This window comes from Rana temporaria, chromosome 4 (genome assembly GCF_905171775.1).
Source record: "Rana temporaria chromosome 4, aRanTem1.1, whole genome shotgun sequence".
Lineage (NCBI taxonomy): Eukaryota > Metazoa > Chordata > Amphibia > Anura > Ranidae > Rana > Rana temporaria.
In genome coordinates, this window is record NC_053492.1 from 8808985 (window position 1) to 8824735 (window position 15751).

Sequence of the window (15751 nt, forward strand, 5' to 3'; positions counted from 1 at the left end):
AGAAACTCGGTCAAAGCCGGATTCTGCCGAGAAACTCTGTCGTCTGTACACTTTCGGCCCGATGGAGCCGCCGAGGAACTCCTCGAGAAAACAGAGAACATGTTCTCTATTTTCTCGTTGTTCTATGGGAGAACTCGGCCCGCCGAGCTCCTCGGCGGCTTCAGGGCTGAACTCGCCGAGGAACTCGACGTGTTTGGCACGTCGAGTTCCTCGGCCGTGTGTACGAGGCCTTAGACTGGATTATAGGATTTTACAAGCATTTTAAACTAGGGCTTATTTTCAGGGTAGGACTTATATTGCAGCCCTCCTGGAATATAACACTAGGTCTTATTTTTTTGGAGAAACACGGTATTATGAAGAATGAAAGAGCATACAGTATGAAGGTGTGCTTCTTCCCAGTATGAGATCTCTGATGTACAGCAAAATATGATTCAGAAAAGAAGACATTTCCTCCACTCAAGGCAAGAAATGTGGCTTCTCTCTCCCTGTCTAAAATCTCTGATCTTCATAAAGTTAAGAGGTCTATAAAACAAATTCACGCACTTCAGAACAGGATTACATTTTCGCAGCCAAGTGAGCCCTCTGATGTTTATAAAGATTGGCCTTCTGTGAAAAACATTTCCAGCACTGAGGGCATGAAAACGGTTTCTCCCCTCTGTGGGATCTCTGATGTCTACCAACATCTGATTTCTGTGCAAAACATTTTCCGCACTCAGGGCAAGAATACGGCTTCTCTCCCAAGTGAGTCCTCTGGTGTTTGTTAAGGCTGGACTTCTCTGAAAAACATTTCCCGCACTCGGAGCAGGAATACGGCTTCTCCCCTCTGTGAGATCTTTGATGTCTATCAAGGTCTGATTTCTGTGCAAAAGATTTCCAGCACTCGGGGCAGGAATATGGCCTCTCCCCAGTGTGAATCCTCTGATGTCTACGAAGAGGTGACTTCTCCGAAAAACATTTCCCGCACTCAAGGCAGGAATGCGGCTTCTCACCCGTGTGAGACTTTTGATGCGTGTTAAGATGCTTTTTCTGTAAAAAACATTTCCCGCACTCAGGGCAGGCATATGGTCTATCCCCCGTGTGAGATCTCCGATGCATGTTAAGAATGGACTTCCGTGAAAACCCTTTCCCACACTCTGTGCAGGAAAAAGGCCTCTCCCCTGTGTGAGATCTCAGATGTACCATAAGGTAGGCCTTCCCTGAAAAACATTTCCCACACTCAGCGCAGGAAAATGGCTTGTCACCTATTTGAAACCTCTCCGTGTGAAAATGGGACGTCTCTGAAAAATCTTTCCCGCACTCAGGACAGGAATATAACCTCTCCTTTGTAAGAGAATTGTAGTGAATGGCGAGTTCTGATTTTTGTGCACAATGCCCACACTCAGAACAGGTATATAGCTCGTCTGAGCTTTTATGCGCATTAAGACCTAAATCAGAATTCAAATTTTCCCCATAATCAGGATAAGAACTCTTCTCTCCCTTGATTCTAACACCATCCCCCGTAATATATAGCCGCTCAGAGTCAGGGGGGTTCGATGGTCTATCCACTCTGTGAAAGCCATCATTGCTTGTTGAGTTCATTGGGTAGGAGAAAAGACAATCTGGTGTGATGTCCTCATCTTCCATTTTACAAACTGGAGATAAGGCGAGACGATCCTTGGAGAGTATCTCGCTGGCGTGTCCTGAAAATATACAAAAACCAAGATCGATCAACATGACAGGGTTAGAAGTATCACCAGAGGATGAAGAAGCTTGTAAAAATCTCCAAGAGACACAATGCACATAGGGCCAGATTCAGATAGATCAGCGGATCTTTAGATCCGCGTAATCTATCTGATTTAAGATCCGCCGCCGCAAGTTTTAGAGGCAAGTGGGTAATTCACAAAACACTTACCTCCAAACTTGCGGCGGCGGATCGTAAATCCCCTGGCAGAATTCAAATTCCGCGGCTAGGGGGAGTGTAGTATTTAAATCAGGCGCGTCCCCGCGCCGATTTAAATGCGCATGCGCCGTCCGCAAATTTTCCCGGCGTGCATTGCTCCCAATGACGTCGCTAGGACGTCATTGGTTTGGGCGTGAGCGTAACTTGCGTCGAGCGCTTTTGTGAATCGACGTACGCAAAAAAAAAAAAATTTGACGCGGGAACGACGGCCATACTTAACATTGGCTGCGCCTCATAGAAGCAGGGGTAACTATGCGCCGGGAAATCCCTTACGTAAACGTCGTAAAAACACTGTGTCGGGTCCGCGTACGTTCGTGAATTGGCGTATCTCGCCGATTTACATATTCTCTGCGTAAATCAGCGAGAACGCCCCCAGCAGCCATTTTTAAATTGCAGTTAAGATCCGACGGTGTAACACAGTTACACCTGTCGGATCTTAGGCATATCTAAGCGTAACTGATTCTATGAATCAGTCGCATAGATACGACCGGCCTAACTCAGATACGACGGTGTATCTCCTGATACACCGTCGTATCTCTCTTTGAGAATCTGGCCCATAGTATTCAATTATTTCCCATGGAAGACCTGAGACTAAGCCCAGACTCATCCACCTGCTTCAGGGAAGAAGGAGCGGAGTAGAAACTGTCAGCTTGTTTTGTTGTAAATGAAGGCAGCTGGACAAGCTGACAAAACACATGCCAGCTACTACACTAGTCTCCCTTTTCCTGATATAGCTTGTGGGCAGGTCTGGGATGTTTTTCAAGGGAGAATAGTGTATGGCTTGCGTTTTCATGACGACAGCAATCTTTTCATTATCCATCATTCAAAACATCATAAGTCTACAGCTGTTATACTAGTTTCTTTCCCTGGAATAGCTGACGGCTGTTTAAGGCTGGAGACTGAACCAAGACATATTGACCTGCTTCAGGGAAGAGGGAGCAGAGTAGCAACTATCAGCTTGTATTGTTGTAAATGATGGCAGCTGGACAAGATCGCTGTCATTCACAAAAACACAAGCTGACAAAAAACATGCCAGCTACTACACTAGCCTCTCTCCTGGATATAGCTGGTGGGCAGGGCTGGGCTCAGTTTTCCAAGGAAGACTAGTGTAATAGGTAGGGTTGAAATGATACCAATTTATAAGACAGAGTGCAAGCTCCAATACTTTTTTTCAAGTACTCGCCGATACCGAAATACTGATACTTTTTTTAATGTCAGATGACAGTGGCACTAAATGGTGATGAGGAGGCACTAATAATCAAGACTGATGAGGCGTGGACTGTCCGTTCTTTATTTATTTTACCATTTTTTTTTTGTCATTTGTTTTTACAAAGCTTTTTTTGGGGGGAAGTGGACAGTATCAGTGTTTTTTATTATAATTTTTTTTTACAATTTATCCTTTAAACATTTATTACAATTCTTTCTTCTATTTTTTTTATCAGCCCTGTTGGGGGAGCGGGGCTTTGGTGAGATATTAGGGGTCAAAGACCTCTGACATCTCCTTTTTGAGACAGAGAAAGAGAGTGAGGACACAGATTTGCCAATCCCTTTCTAGCAACCTCAGCTGCACTGAAGATGAATTGACATGAAACAGTGGCTCCTCTGATGACTGACTCTGTGCATTCAGAAAAGGAAGGAGCCGATAAATTACAGATTTACCAGCTCCTTCCTCCGCTCTCCATCCTGACAAATACAGGACGAGGGGGAATCAGAGGACAACACTGAGAGCCAGAGGAGGGCACAGGGGACAGTCAGGTAATCGGTGCAGTGGTGGAGCAGTTACAAGCTCTGATCACCCTGTATAGCTTTCAATAAAGCAGCTGACAGCTGCGGGAGGGAGGAGGAAGAGGAGGAGAAGCGGCTATCAGAAAAGCTATAGTAGAAAGAAATGTTTGGACAGCCGCAATCTGAGTGCGGCTGTCCAAACATTTCTTTCTACTATTGCTTCGTGCATTGCCGGCACCTGGGTTTCTCTGAGAGGATACGGATTCATCCACATACCCTATTGGAGCGGTGACTATCTTCTCTCTATCAGAAAAGCTATAGTGGGAGATGGGTGCTTGTAACTGCCCCAACCGCCGCATCGACCATCTGTGAGGCTGGCCGGCTCCCCTGCTATGCTGAGGACACCGGGTGTACTGGCCTCCTGCTGGAAGGTATGGGATCAAGCATCAGAGCATTCGCACGAGTACAAGTACTCGTGCAAATGCTCGGTATCAGTATTGGTGCAACCCTAATAGCAGGCTTGTGTTTTTGTTAAGACAGCAATCGTCTCACTATCCATCATTCAAAAAAAAAAAACATCATAAGTCGACAACTGCTATACTAGTTTCTATTCCTGGAATAGCTGGCGGCTATTTAAGACCAGTAATTGTCAGCTTGTTTTGTTGTAAGTGATGACAACTGGACAAGATTGTTGTCATTCACAAAAACACATGCCAACTACTACACTAGTCCCTCTCCCGGATATAGATGGTGGGCAGGTCTGGGCTCAGTTTTCCAAGGGAGACTAGTGTAGTAACTGGCTTGTGTTATTGTGGGTTTGTGTTTTTGTGAAGACATTCAAAACCTCATAAGTGCACAGCTGCTAGACTAGTTTTTCTCCCTTGAATAGCTGGCGGCTGGGTCTGGGCTCAGCCCTTTTATAGTTTGTCTACTTTTAAAGCTGTGCAGTACAAATATAGCAGCGGAGGGGAGTTGAGAAGGCACAGGGCTGCAGAACGGATAGGGAAGTGGCTGCAGTGTTGGCTGTAGCTCCACCCATAGGAAAGCCCACTAAGTGGACATCAGCCTGCAACCAGCAAAACCTCTTACTAGCCTATTAAAAAGCAGCAATAACAGAATATATTATGGCTCACCTGTGCTGATATCTGTAGGAGTGTCCTCCTCTTTGAATATCCTCGTCATCCAAACCTCCTCCATATGTTGCTGATCATCCCTCACATGCTTCTTTTCTACTTCACCCTCAACTTTCATGTTAAGCAGATCTTCACCCTAACCCAACAGAATGGCAGAAAATAACATCTGCAATTGCCTTATATCTCCATCTCAAAAGAGTCCTATTGCAATAGTGACACCCCAATGACTTGCTGACACAAACACAACAACCCACGCAACAGCGATCTCCTCCTTGTGACCCATATAAACAAAAAATGCCACTCTAAGCCCCAGTATATCAACATAGTGACGCAGAAGCACACAACGGGAGACTGCCCAATTAGGTGTATGAAAAATCGGTTTCAGCTTCTCTCCTCCCAAGCGATGCCCCTCTCATGGGGTTAATGGGAGAGTTCTATGATTAAGTCTGCTGCAAGAGGGTGAAACGCATTAGTGGGGCGAGGCATCGGAGAAGACATGTTGAAGCCCATTTATCATACACTTGAACAGGCAGTTTCCCAGTGCGTGCTTTCTTTTCTCCTTCTGACAAGTGATCTTCTCCTGTTGTTGCTTCATAGCAAATTAGTTACACCCATCATTGGTTGCTAGGATGCTGGAGAGTGCATGCAACATAACAGCCAATAAGGATAGGTGACTTTTAGAGTAACAGCAATTCCTTTGGCCATAGAACACAGCTTTCTCATCGGAAAGTGGTAGATATACACTGCTCTGCTGTATCAGAATATACTAACTATACAAAATAATGATGTATCTATAAACAAAATAATCTGCAAATTCTTTTTTCACGAAGAAAAAATTCCCTTGAAGAAGACCAGTAATTCAAAAGGTCGAAACGCGTAGGGTTTTCATTTAAAACTATACAAGCACAAAGAGTTTATACAACATGAGTTACGTGTAATTTTCCTATTTTTTGATGCGTTATGTTGCTCGTGTTAAGGCCAGAACTGCTTTTTACGACTTCTATGTATTTATGGCAAAATATTTTTGATACCATAAAACAAATAAATAAACTATACATTTTTACCCAATTCATTGCTTTCCTTTTCAAATACGAATCTTGCTGCTAAAAAAAGACTCCTTGAGGGATCTTCCATCAAATAAGGATAGGTGACCGTCTATGTCTTATCAACCAAAGACTGTAATCCACACAGTGTCATTGGTTGCCAAGATGCAGGTGGCTGGTTTGCAGGGCATCCTTGTGCTAGGACCCCGGCGGCTGCTAGCATCCTAGCAACTATGACCCTGAGAGGGAAGTGAACGTTTAGTGGCCATAGTTAGAATGCCACCATATGAATTACAGTTGGAGATTTGGCTGGCAGGCGAACTGGCCAAATTCGAAAGTTGCAAGTAGCTTGGGTTTGGGTCAAACTTGTGGTCAACCTAACCCAAAGCTCATACCTAGTAGAGTCAACATATCGTCTCCACGTGTCAGAGTGTTCAATCATTTTATGTTCTAGACCCTCAACTCCACCCACCTGATGATGGTGAGGGATGGTGTGACCTTCCTGTGTGGAATCCCCGGAATACAGAGGAGGGGGGCATCTCTCTGGTGGGTTCCTGGTATTAGGTGGCTCCATCATATTCTTGTGTCCTTCTGAAAACTCCTCCAACGCTCCATACTCCTCATCCTCCACTTTATACTCTTCTTTAATACCAACATGAGTATCCCCAATGTTTCCTTTCTGGATAAAAAATAAAACATTCTTTATAAAAAAAAAGCCTGTGTATGAAGCAAAACTGCCAATAATTGTCCTCATCTACCTGATGATGGTGAGGGATGGTGTGACCTTCCTGTGTGGAATCCCGGGAATACAGAGGACGGGGACATCTCTCTGGTGGGTTTCTCGTATTAGGCGACTCCACCATGGTGTCCACGTACAGATCTTTGTGTTCGTCTTGAAACGTTGACACTTCTATCACATCACCCTCATTGTCCTCCTCTTTTATCTCTTCTTCAACTTCAACTTTAGGATCTCTCAGGTCTCCACTCTGAATATAGAATAAAAATGACATCAATGGTAACAATGCAGATAATGTACAGATCCTAACGATACTATCAGTGATTGTTCCTCATCTACCTGATAATGGTGAGGGATGGTGTGATCTTCCTGTGTGGAATCCCGGGAATACAGAGGACGGGGACATCTCTCTGGTGGGTTCCCATTACTGGATCCATCTGTAGGAAACACACACACTGACTGAATACATTGTTTCTATGTGTTTATCAGATGATGGGGGATCTAGGTGGATCCTCCGTACTGCTCTCTCCTTTACAATAAAGTCTCCTCTTACCCGGTGATGTGAGGGGCGGCTGATTGTCCATCATGACGTCCTTGTAGAGATCCTTGTGTCCTTCTAAATACTCCCACTCCTCCATGGAGAAATAGACAGTGACATCCTGACACCTTATAGGAACCTGACACACACAATGATACAGTCACCATCCAGACACATCCCTTGTCTGTTACTGGATAATGTCCCAGAATTCCCGGCACCGCTCACCTCTCCTGTCAGCAGCTCCATCATCTTCTTGGTGACTTCTAGAATCTTCTTATTGCATTTTATCTCAGGTGTCAGGGAGTGAGGTGGAGGCAATTTGATGGTCATATGATCTCCAGACTTCACAGGAGGAAAACTCTGTATTCAACAAAAACAGTAATATGTCACATTCCCAAAATCTTTTTCACCTCTCCCATCAGGTCTGTGTTTTACTTATTGCTTGCGGACAGTGTCGTGCACATTTACTGCTGCGGGGCGGCTGCTCTGTGTCAGATCACATACCTAGTATGTGATCTGACACTTCTGGGTCTGTGCTGCAGTGATAAGAGTGATGTCATGTGACCTCCCAGAATCCTCCTTACCTCTCCAATAAGCAGGTAGATGATCTCCAAGGTGAGGTTTAGTATCCTCTCGGTCATGTGACCCTGATCCTCTTCCATCCCCACTGCTGTGGTCATGTGATCTATGCAGATTTCTCTGTAGACGAATAGCGGAGAATTATCTGGACTGTATTAATTGTACAATATTAGAAAAGAGTTTGAAGGGGTTAATAGCAAGGTGTGCAATGTAAATCATTTTCTCAGGCACATTCAGGTGCATTCAGGGTGGAACATTTCAGTTTTAGTCAATGGAAATCAAAATTTGAGGATGGGATAGTTTTTTTTAAGCTCATTTCAGGCATTCCCATTGAAGTCTATGGGGCCAAAAACACCCCAATCTACTTTAAAGGTAGCTCATGTACCTTTCTGCACTGCAGGCATCGAGCTACAGGCACCTGAGAGTTTATTTGCGAACAGGTATAATATAACAGCATTAAATTGTGGTTGTTGAGTGGGTTTGAGCTTTGAGTGCATGTTAAAATGTGTATGTTTAAATGTATTGATTTGATGTAATGTATTTGATCGTCAGGGCCTTTCGCCTCGCGTATACAGCAGGATTTATGCACTCAGTAGGCTGTACAAGCTCTGAAAAGAGGCATCTGGTAGAGAGGAGATGAGAATTCCCAGACTCAGGCTGCTGTTCCCCCCGAGGGAAGACCTCCCGGACACACAGGCCGTCGTTCCCCCCGAGACAAGACCTCCCGGACACAGGCTGCTGTTCCCCCCGAGGGAAGACCTCCCGGATACAGGCTGCTGTTCCCCCCGAGGGAAGACCCCCCGGACACAGGCCGTCGTTCCCCCCGAGACAAGACCTCCCGGACACAGGCTGCTGCTCCCCCCGAGGGAAGACCTCCCGGATACAGGCTGCTGTTCCCCCCGAGGGAAGACCCCCCGGACACAGGCCGTCGTTCCCCCCGGGGGAAGACCTCCCGGACACAGGCCGGCGTTCCCCCCGGGGGAAGACCTCCTGGACACAGGCCGGCGTTCCCCCCGGGGGAAGACCTCCTGGACACACGCCCCCCGAGGGAAGACCTCCCGGACACAGGCCCCCATTCTCCCCCCCTTCCCAGGGAGACTTCCCGGACACAGGCCCCTGTTTCCCCCAATTGAGACCTCCCGGACACAGGGCGCTGTTCCCCCCCCCCCCCCCCCCCCGAGGGTGACCTTCCAAACACAGGCGCTGTTCCCCCTAGACTTCCCAAACAAAGGCTGCTGCTCCGAAAGAGAGAATTCCAGGACACAGGCTGCTGCTCCCCTAAGGTCCCTTTCACACTACCGCAACTTCAAAGTCATGTGATTTTGCCGTGATTTTACGGCTGCGATTTCTGGGAATGCCTGTGTAAACTTGGTCTATGGACCTCAACTCGCATCAAAGTCGGACCAAAGTAGTGCAGTGACTACTTTGAAGTCGGTGCAACTTGTCATGTGACTTGCAGTCCCAAGTTGCAGGACAAGTCGCACAAGTGTTAAGAGTTGGAGCCATGCCACGAGTGTGCCCAAATTTAAAGCATTACATGTTAGGCATCTATTTACTTGGCGTAACATCATCTTTGGGGTAAAAAAAATTGGGGTAAATATTGTTTTTTATTTTATTCAGGAAAAGGTCTTTTTCCCTCAAGAAACTGTGTTTGAAAAATTGCTTCACAAATACAATGAGACAGAACAGATTGTAGCGATCGCCATTTTATTCGCTAGGGTCTCTCCTAAATAAATATATATATATATATATATATATATATATATATATATATATATATATATATATATATATATATATATATATATACAGTACAGACCAAAAGTTTGGACACACCTTCTCATTCAAAGAGTTTTCTTTGTTTTCATGACTATGAAAATTGTAGATTCACACTGAAGGCATCAAAACTATGAATTAACACATGTGGAATTATACATAACAAAAAAGTGTGAAACAACTGAAAATATATTTCATATTCTAGGTTCTTCAAAGTAGCCACCTTTTGCTTGGATTACTGCTTGGCACACTCTTGGCATTCTCTTGATGAGCTTCAAGAGGTAGTCACCTGGCGCAGCACCCCATCACTCTCCTTCTTGGTCAAATAGCCCTTACACAGCCTGGAGGTGTGTTTGGGGTCATTGTCCTGTTGAAAAATAAATGATGGTCCAACTAAACGCAAACCGGATGGAATGGCATGCCGCTGCAAGATGCTGTGGTAGCCATGCTGGTTCAGTATGCCTTCAATTTTGAATAAATCCCCAACAGTGTCACCAGCAAAGCACCCCCACACCATCACACCTCCTCCGCCATGCTTCACGGTGGGAACTAGGCATGTAGAGTCCATCCGTTCACCTTTTCTGCGTCGCACAAAGACACGGGGGTTGGAACCAAAGATCTCAAGTTTGGACTCATCAGACCAAAGCACAGATTTCCACTGGTCTAATGTCCATTCCTTGTGTTCTTTATCCCAAACACGTCTCTTCTGCTTGTTGCCTTTCTTTAGCAGTGGTTTCCTAGCAGATATTCTACCATGAAGGCCGGATTCACACAGTATCCTCTTACCAGTTCTAGAGATGTGTCTGCTGCAAAAGGTGGAAGAACCTAGAATATGAAATATATTTTCAGTTGTTTCACACTTTTTTGTTATGTATAATTCCACGTGTTCATTCATAGTTTTGATTAGGGCTGAAACGATTAATCGATAATATTCGATAATGAAAATCGTTGTCAACGATTTTCATTATCGATTAGTTGGTCCGTCCGCACCTTGCTTTATTTCCGTCCATCTGTCCATAAAAATCCTCCTGTCCTGTCCCGTCTTACTAGTCCGTGCCGCATGTCCTGTGTAAGGCTCCGCCGTATGACGAGGTACGTCCGCGCCGCACGTCCTGTGTATGTGATTGTGTAAGGTGCCGACGTATGACGCTGCACGTCCGCGCCGCCACTCCACGCCTCTCCTCGCCTCCGACGTCAGCGCCCCACTGAACTTCACAGCCCCGCCCGCTGCTGCCTCGAGGGAACAGAGACGAGAAGCAGCCGCGAGGAGAGCTGTGAAAGGTAGAAAACAATACCAATCTTGTAGTACAGCAACAATACCGTAACAGTACCATACATTATGACAATTCCCCATCCTCCCAACTCCCATCATTGGTGTTCTGGGGGGTGGGTGGAATAGTAGTGCCCTATCGTTGGTTTTCCTGGGGGGGGGGGGGGGATAGTGCCCCATTGGTGTTCCTGGGGGAGGGGAGGGAATAGTGCCCCATTGGTGTTCCTGGGAGGGGGGGAATAGTGCCCCATTGGTGTTCCTGGGAGGGGTAGCTGAATAGTGCCCCACCATTGGTGTTCCCGGGAGGAATAGTTTGGGGGTTCTACGTAATTTTCTAGCAAAAATAGCTTCTTTTTTTTCCCATGTAGGAGAGGAATGCCAGAATTGGCCCAGGATGAAAGTGGTTAATCTCAAAGAGAAACTATTAAGATACAATCATACCCATCAAAGAACAAAGCAAAAACAGAACACACACAACATAAGTCACCACTAAGAAATCATTATGTACAATAACATAAATTCAAATAAAACACTATACTAGAATAAACATAGCAACCAGCATTGCATTGAATAAATAACATGATGGAACAAAAAAAAAATATTGGACTAAAGATTGCTACACATAAAATTAACCTAATGCTAACATAATAAAATACACTTAAAAATCTGGATATACTGTAAATCCAGGTAAAAAAAAAATACTCAAGCTTGTAAAATGCATAAAAAAAAGGGCATAAAAATGCTTTTCGGGGCCTGTTGGTCTCCGCTCATACGCCCACTCGGGCCTTTCTTTTCCTGCAATTTGTAGCGTATTTCTCAGCACACTTCATGGCGGCCCAAAACGTCCTTTATTTTTTGGTCCAATACTGGCCGAACCCCTCCCCTTTATAGCTCCTCATAGCCCTTACCTCCAAAAAGGAGCCAGTGATGGATGTGTCCCACGATTCTGGATGACAATGACCGATCCGGCAATGCCACACCTTCCGACACACCAAGGCTGGAAAAGAACAAATTTGTTTGGGCTACACACCCAACAAGGCGACAATGAGAATATGACAACAACAATAAACAAAAATAGGCAAAAATGTACAATACAACAAACAATGAGAGGAAATAGCAGCAACAGCGGGGCTGTGGAGTCGGTAGATAAATGTTCCGACTCCGACTTCGACTCCTCAGTTTTATGTACTTCCGACTCCGACTCCTCTGTATTAATATGCAAATGTATTTTATACATTCCTTGAGGGAAAGAAACGCAACCTACCACAGGACTACTGGCTGGGAAGCCAACAGTCTACTGTATTGCACAGTTTAAGCAAAAGACAAACACAATGAAAACAATCAAGTGACTGGATAGTAGCAGCAGGCATAAACATCGGGAACAGGATTTTTACCAGTTCAAAAATACAAACCACATTATTTGGTTGTTTTAGAACAAAAACAAAGCTTATCTATAATGAAACAAAATGTGTAAAACCTAGAAATGGTTTATATTAATCTTGAAATGTAGTTCTAGGCTTAGCAAATGCAAATCAATTCAATGTAGAGTTCTACGGAAGAGAATTGCCTCTGCCAGATCCTCTTTCATAGAGGCTCTTAAGTCAGACTTTATTATTTTTAGGGCTGAAAATAATCTTTCGACACTGACTTGGGTGGGTGGCATTGCAGTAACTATTCTGGCCACATAACTAACGATCTCTGGATAAACAAGGATGGCTTCTTCAACAGTAAGTTTTGATGAGCGATCATACTTTTCAACTTCTTTTAGTGCTTTATAAAACTCCTGTTGGAATTTTTTTATTTGGACACTTACTGGTTCTCTAACATGCGTTCCCTGTAAAAGCAGAACACAACACTATGGAAAGTATAAGTATTGCAGCTCCTAATTGTGCGTTGCGTGCCATATAGTGAAGCACATGAAAAGCGCGCTTATTCACGGTCACTTAACCTGTTCGTTTTGCGGTTACGTGAGGCACTGCATGCATTGGTCTTTATTCTTACAGTAGAGACGTCATTAATTATAACTTTTTGTGAATTGGGACATTTAAACTTGCTTTTTTTTATTTTTTATTCCAATCTAAATTTAGTAGGAGTCGGAGTCGGAGTCGGTGCATTGTTTGCCGACTCCGACTCCAGGTACCCAAAATTTCCCCCGACTCCGACTCCTCGACTCCACAGCCCTGAGCAACAGGATGGTTGGGATTATAGCGGTGCCCACAATTACAAGGAATACATTTTATAAAAAAATAGAAAGTTTATTCATAAAAATAACAATAATTGAGTTCAATAAAAAAAAAAAAAAAAAAAAGTATGATACATATCACATTTATGGTAACTGGTGTCCAACTATATACGGTGATCAATACTTGATGTTACTGTATATCCCAACGTGTTTCGCCAACATTGGCTTCTTCAGGGGATTTCTAAGGACCACCACTTTCCTTAAAGCTAACATTAGATTGAGGCTCATTTTGTCAAGGGGAATCGGGTGTTTTTTTTTTAAATCGAAGCAGTACTTACCGTTTTAGAGAGCGATCTTCTCCACCGCTTCCGGGTATGGTCTTCGGGAATGGGCGTTCCTATTTGATTGACAGCCTTCCGACGGTCGCATACAGCGCGTCACCAGTTGCCGAAAGAAGCTGAACGTCGGTGCGGCTCTATACGGCGCCTGCGCACTGACGTTCGGCTACTTTCGGAAACTCGTGACGCGCTGTATGCGACGGTCGGAAGGCTGTCAATCAAATAGGAATGCCCAGTCCTGCAGTCCATACCCAGAAGCGGCGGGAGAACATCTCGAAAACGATAAGTACAGCATTGATTTAAAAAAAAATACCCGATTCTGCTTCCCGTAATTAGGCCCAATCTAATGTTAAACATTTATTTTTTGGGTGAACCTCCACTTTAAGGTGACACCATGGCTAAACTCACCTATGTCCACAGGACTTGAAAGAAACTTGGCATCTACTGTAGGTGTTGATTTCCCAATGCATGGTCTATTTAGAGTCCAGATGTGACCGCTTGTCTGCTACTCTGAGGCCGCGTACACACAATCGGTTAAACCAATGAGAACGGTCTGATGGACCGTTTTCATCGGGCCAAACCGATCGTGTGTGGGCGCCATCGGTTATTTATCCATCGGTTAAAAAAAAGCCAACTTGTTTTAAATTTAACCAATGGATTCCTAACCGATAGAAAAAAAAACGATCGTTAGTAGGCACGACCATCGGTTAAAAATCCATGCATGCTCAGAATCAAGTCGACGCATGCTTGGAAGCATTGAACTTCGTTTTTTTCAGCACGTCGTTGTGTTTTACGTCACAGAGTTCTGACACGATCGTTTTTATAACCGATGGTGTGTAGGCACGACGGACCATCAGTCAGCTTCATCGGTTAAAAGATGAAAACGGTCCATCAGACCGTTTTCATCGGATGGACCGATCGTGTGTACAGGGCTTGACCGTTGGATTAGGAAGATTCCATAACAGCAAGACCATTTTTTTCCCCCGCTTTGGTCCGTGTCCCCCAGAGCAGTGCCCAGCCCCTCCCCCCATGTCATTGGTCTGACAGCTCCTTGCCTATTAGCCTAAAAAAAATGTCCATTACTGATTTTTCTTGTCTTCCTTTTAACACTCAAATCCTATTGACTTCAATGAGGTTCCATTTTGGCACCTGAACTTTAGTTCTGTTCTGTGGAGCCACCTGGAACCAAACCTGGGTATGTTTACCTCATCACAACTTAGGAGCACTCAGACCCCCGACCCACCTTCCCCAGACTCCGATCTCCCCGATCTCTCCCTCTCTGTGTCACTGCCAACCCTCCTGATAACAAAGGAAGACCCGAGAATCCTAAGAATCTTCCTCTACTACGTCGTCTGCTTGTGGCTCCTCCTGCAACAAGCCTGAAGGGGTTATTCTAGGTCTCCACACTATATATGTGTGTATCATCATCTGCTGGAGATAAAAGACATCACAGTGACTATGGAGGAAGAGGACGGACATGACGGGGTTACTGGGTGTAAATAGAAAATAAGATCTTATTACCTCCTCTGCTGCCACTTTCAGCAATGTCTTCTCTCTACTTCCTCCCGATTCACCTTTCACCCGGAACTTCCTGTCTGTACCTGACATCACTTCCTGTCTGTATTCCATAGAGACAGTTCTATCTCACAATATGTGAGATCACCATCTTGTGGAGTTCAGAGGAACTGCAGCCTCAAGAACGTTTTGCAGGAGTGTCGTGGAAATTTGGCGACCTCCCAATTGTGTCCTCATCCCGAAGGGCCTATTTTATCTCACCGACATCAATCATGGGTAGGGTTGCCAACTCATCCCTTTAAAACAGAACACATATTAATTACACAGGTTCTGAGGCTAATTTAATGCAAATAAGGCACAAAGTGAGTTTAATTACCTCCTTAATCAGCCACAGAACCTGTGTAATTAATATGTGTTCTGTTTTAAAGGGATGAGTTGGCAACCCTAATTCATGGGGCTTATTTTATCTCACTGACATCAATCATGGGGCTTAGAAAAAAAACGTAAACCCAGTGGTGATTAAATACCACCAAAAGAAAGCTCTATTTGTGTGAAAAAAATCAGAAAAATAAAATTTGGGTACAGTGTTGCATGACCACGTAATTGTCATTCAAAGTGTGACAGCACTGGAAATTGGCCTGGGCAGAAAGAAGGTAAAGTGCCCAGTAAGCAAGTGGTTAATATTTTCTGCCCGGCCCTGCCAGCAGCTGGGCGGATGGTGGTGAAAGCCACAGACTGGACACAGAGGACTTGCCTGGACACTTGCTTAGTGTAAGGTGACCGTCATGAATATGCATCAAGTCTGTCTGCTTACCTGATCTCCAGGTGTTCATTAGAGGCTGACCCTGTTCTGGTTTCCCTTTTTATCACTTCCTCTTCCTGTATGGCTCCATCCTAGTCCATCCCAGGAAGCCTATATTAACCGTTGCTCTACAGGTCTGCAGTGCTGTTCAACAGTGTTCCTATGCTTAGTTCCT

General features: G+C 44.8%; 2 protein-coding genes across 2 annotated transcripts; both read right to left on the minus strand.

Moving 5' to 3' along the window:
• Positions 1-260: 260 nt before the first annotated feature.
• On the minus strand, positions 261-6634 carry LOC120935863 (gastrula zinc finger protein XlCGF52.1-like). The gene is made up of 3 exons (XM_040347905.1): positions 6599-6634; positions 4798-4933; positions 261-1679 (listed from the first exon to the last, which is right to left on the minus strand). The coding sequence occupies exons 2-3, from the start codon at positions 4913-4915 to the stop codon at positions 556-558; spliced, it is 1242 nt and encodes a 413-aa protein (XP_040203839.1). The 5' UTR covers positions 4916-4933; positions 6599-6634; the 3' UTR covers positions 261-555.
• A 146-nt stretch (positions 6635-6780) lies between these two features.
• Positions 6781-14812, minus strand: LOC120935488 (gastrula zinc finger protein XlCGF53.1-like). Its single transcript, XM_040347539.1, has 6 exons — positions 14781-14812; positions 11648-11736; positions 7699-7813; positions 7340-7474; positions 7227-7253; positions 6781-6789 (listed from the first exon to the last, which is right to left on the minus strand). Exons 3-6 carry the CDS (start codon positions 7792-7794, stop codon positions 6781-6783), a joined length of 267 nt encoding a protein of 88 aa, XP_040203473.1. The 5' UTR covers positions 7795-7813; positions 11648-11736; positions 14781-14812.
• Between the last annotated feature and the right edge of the window lie 939 nt (positions 14813-15751).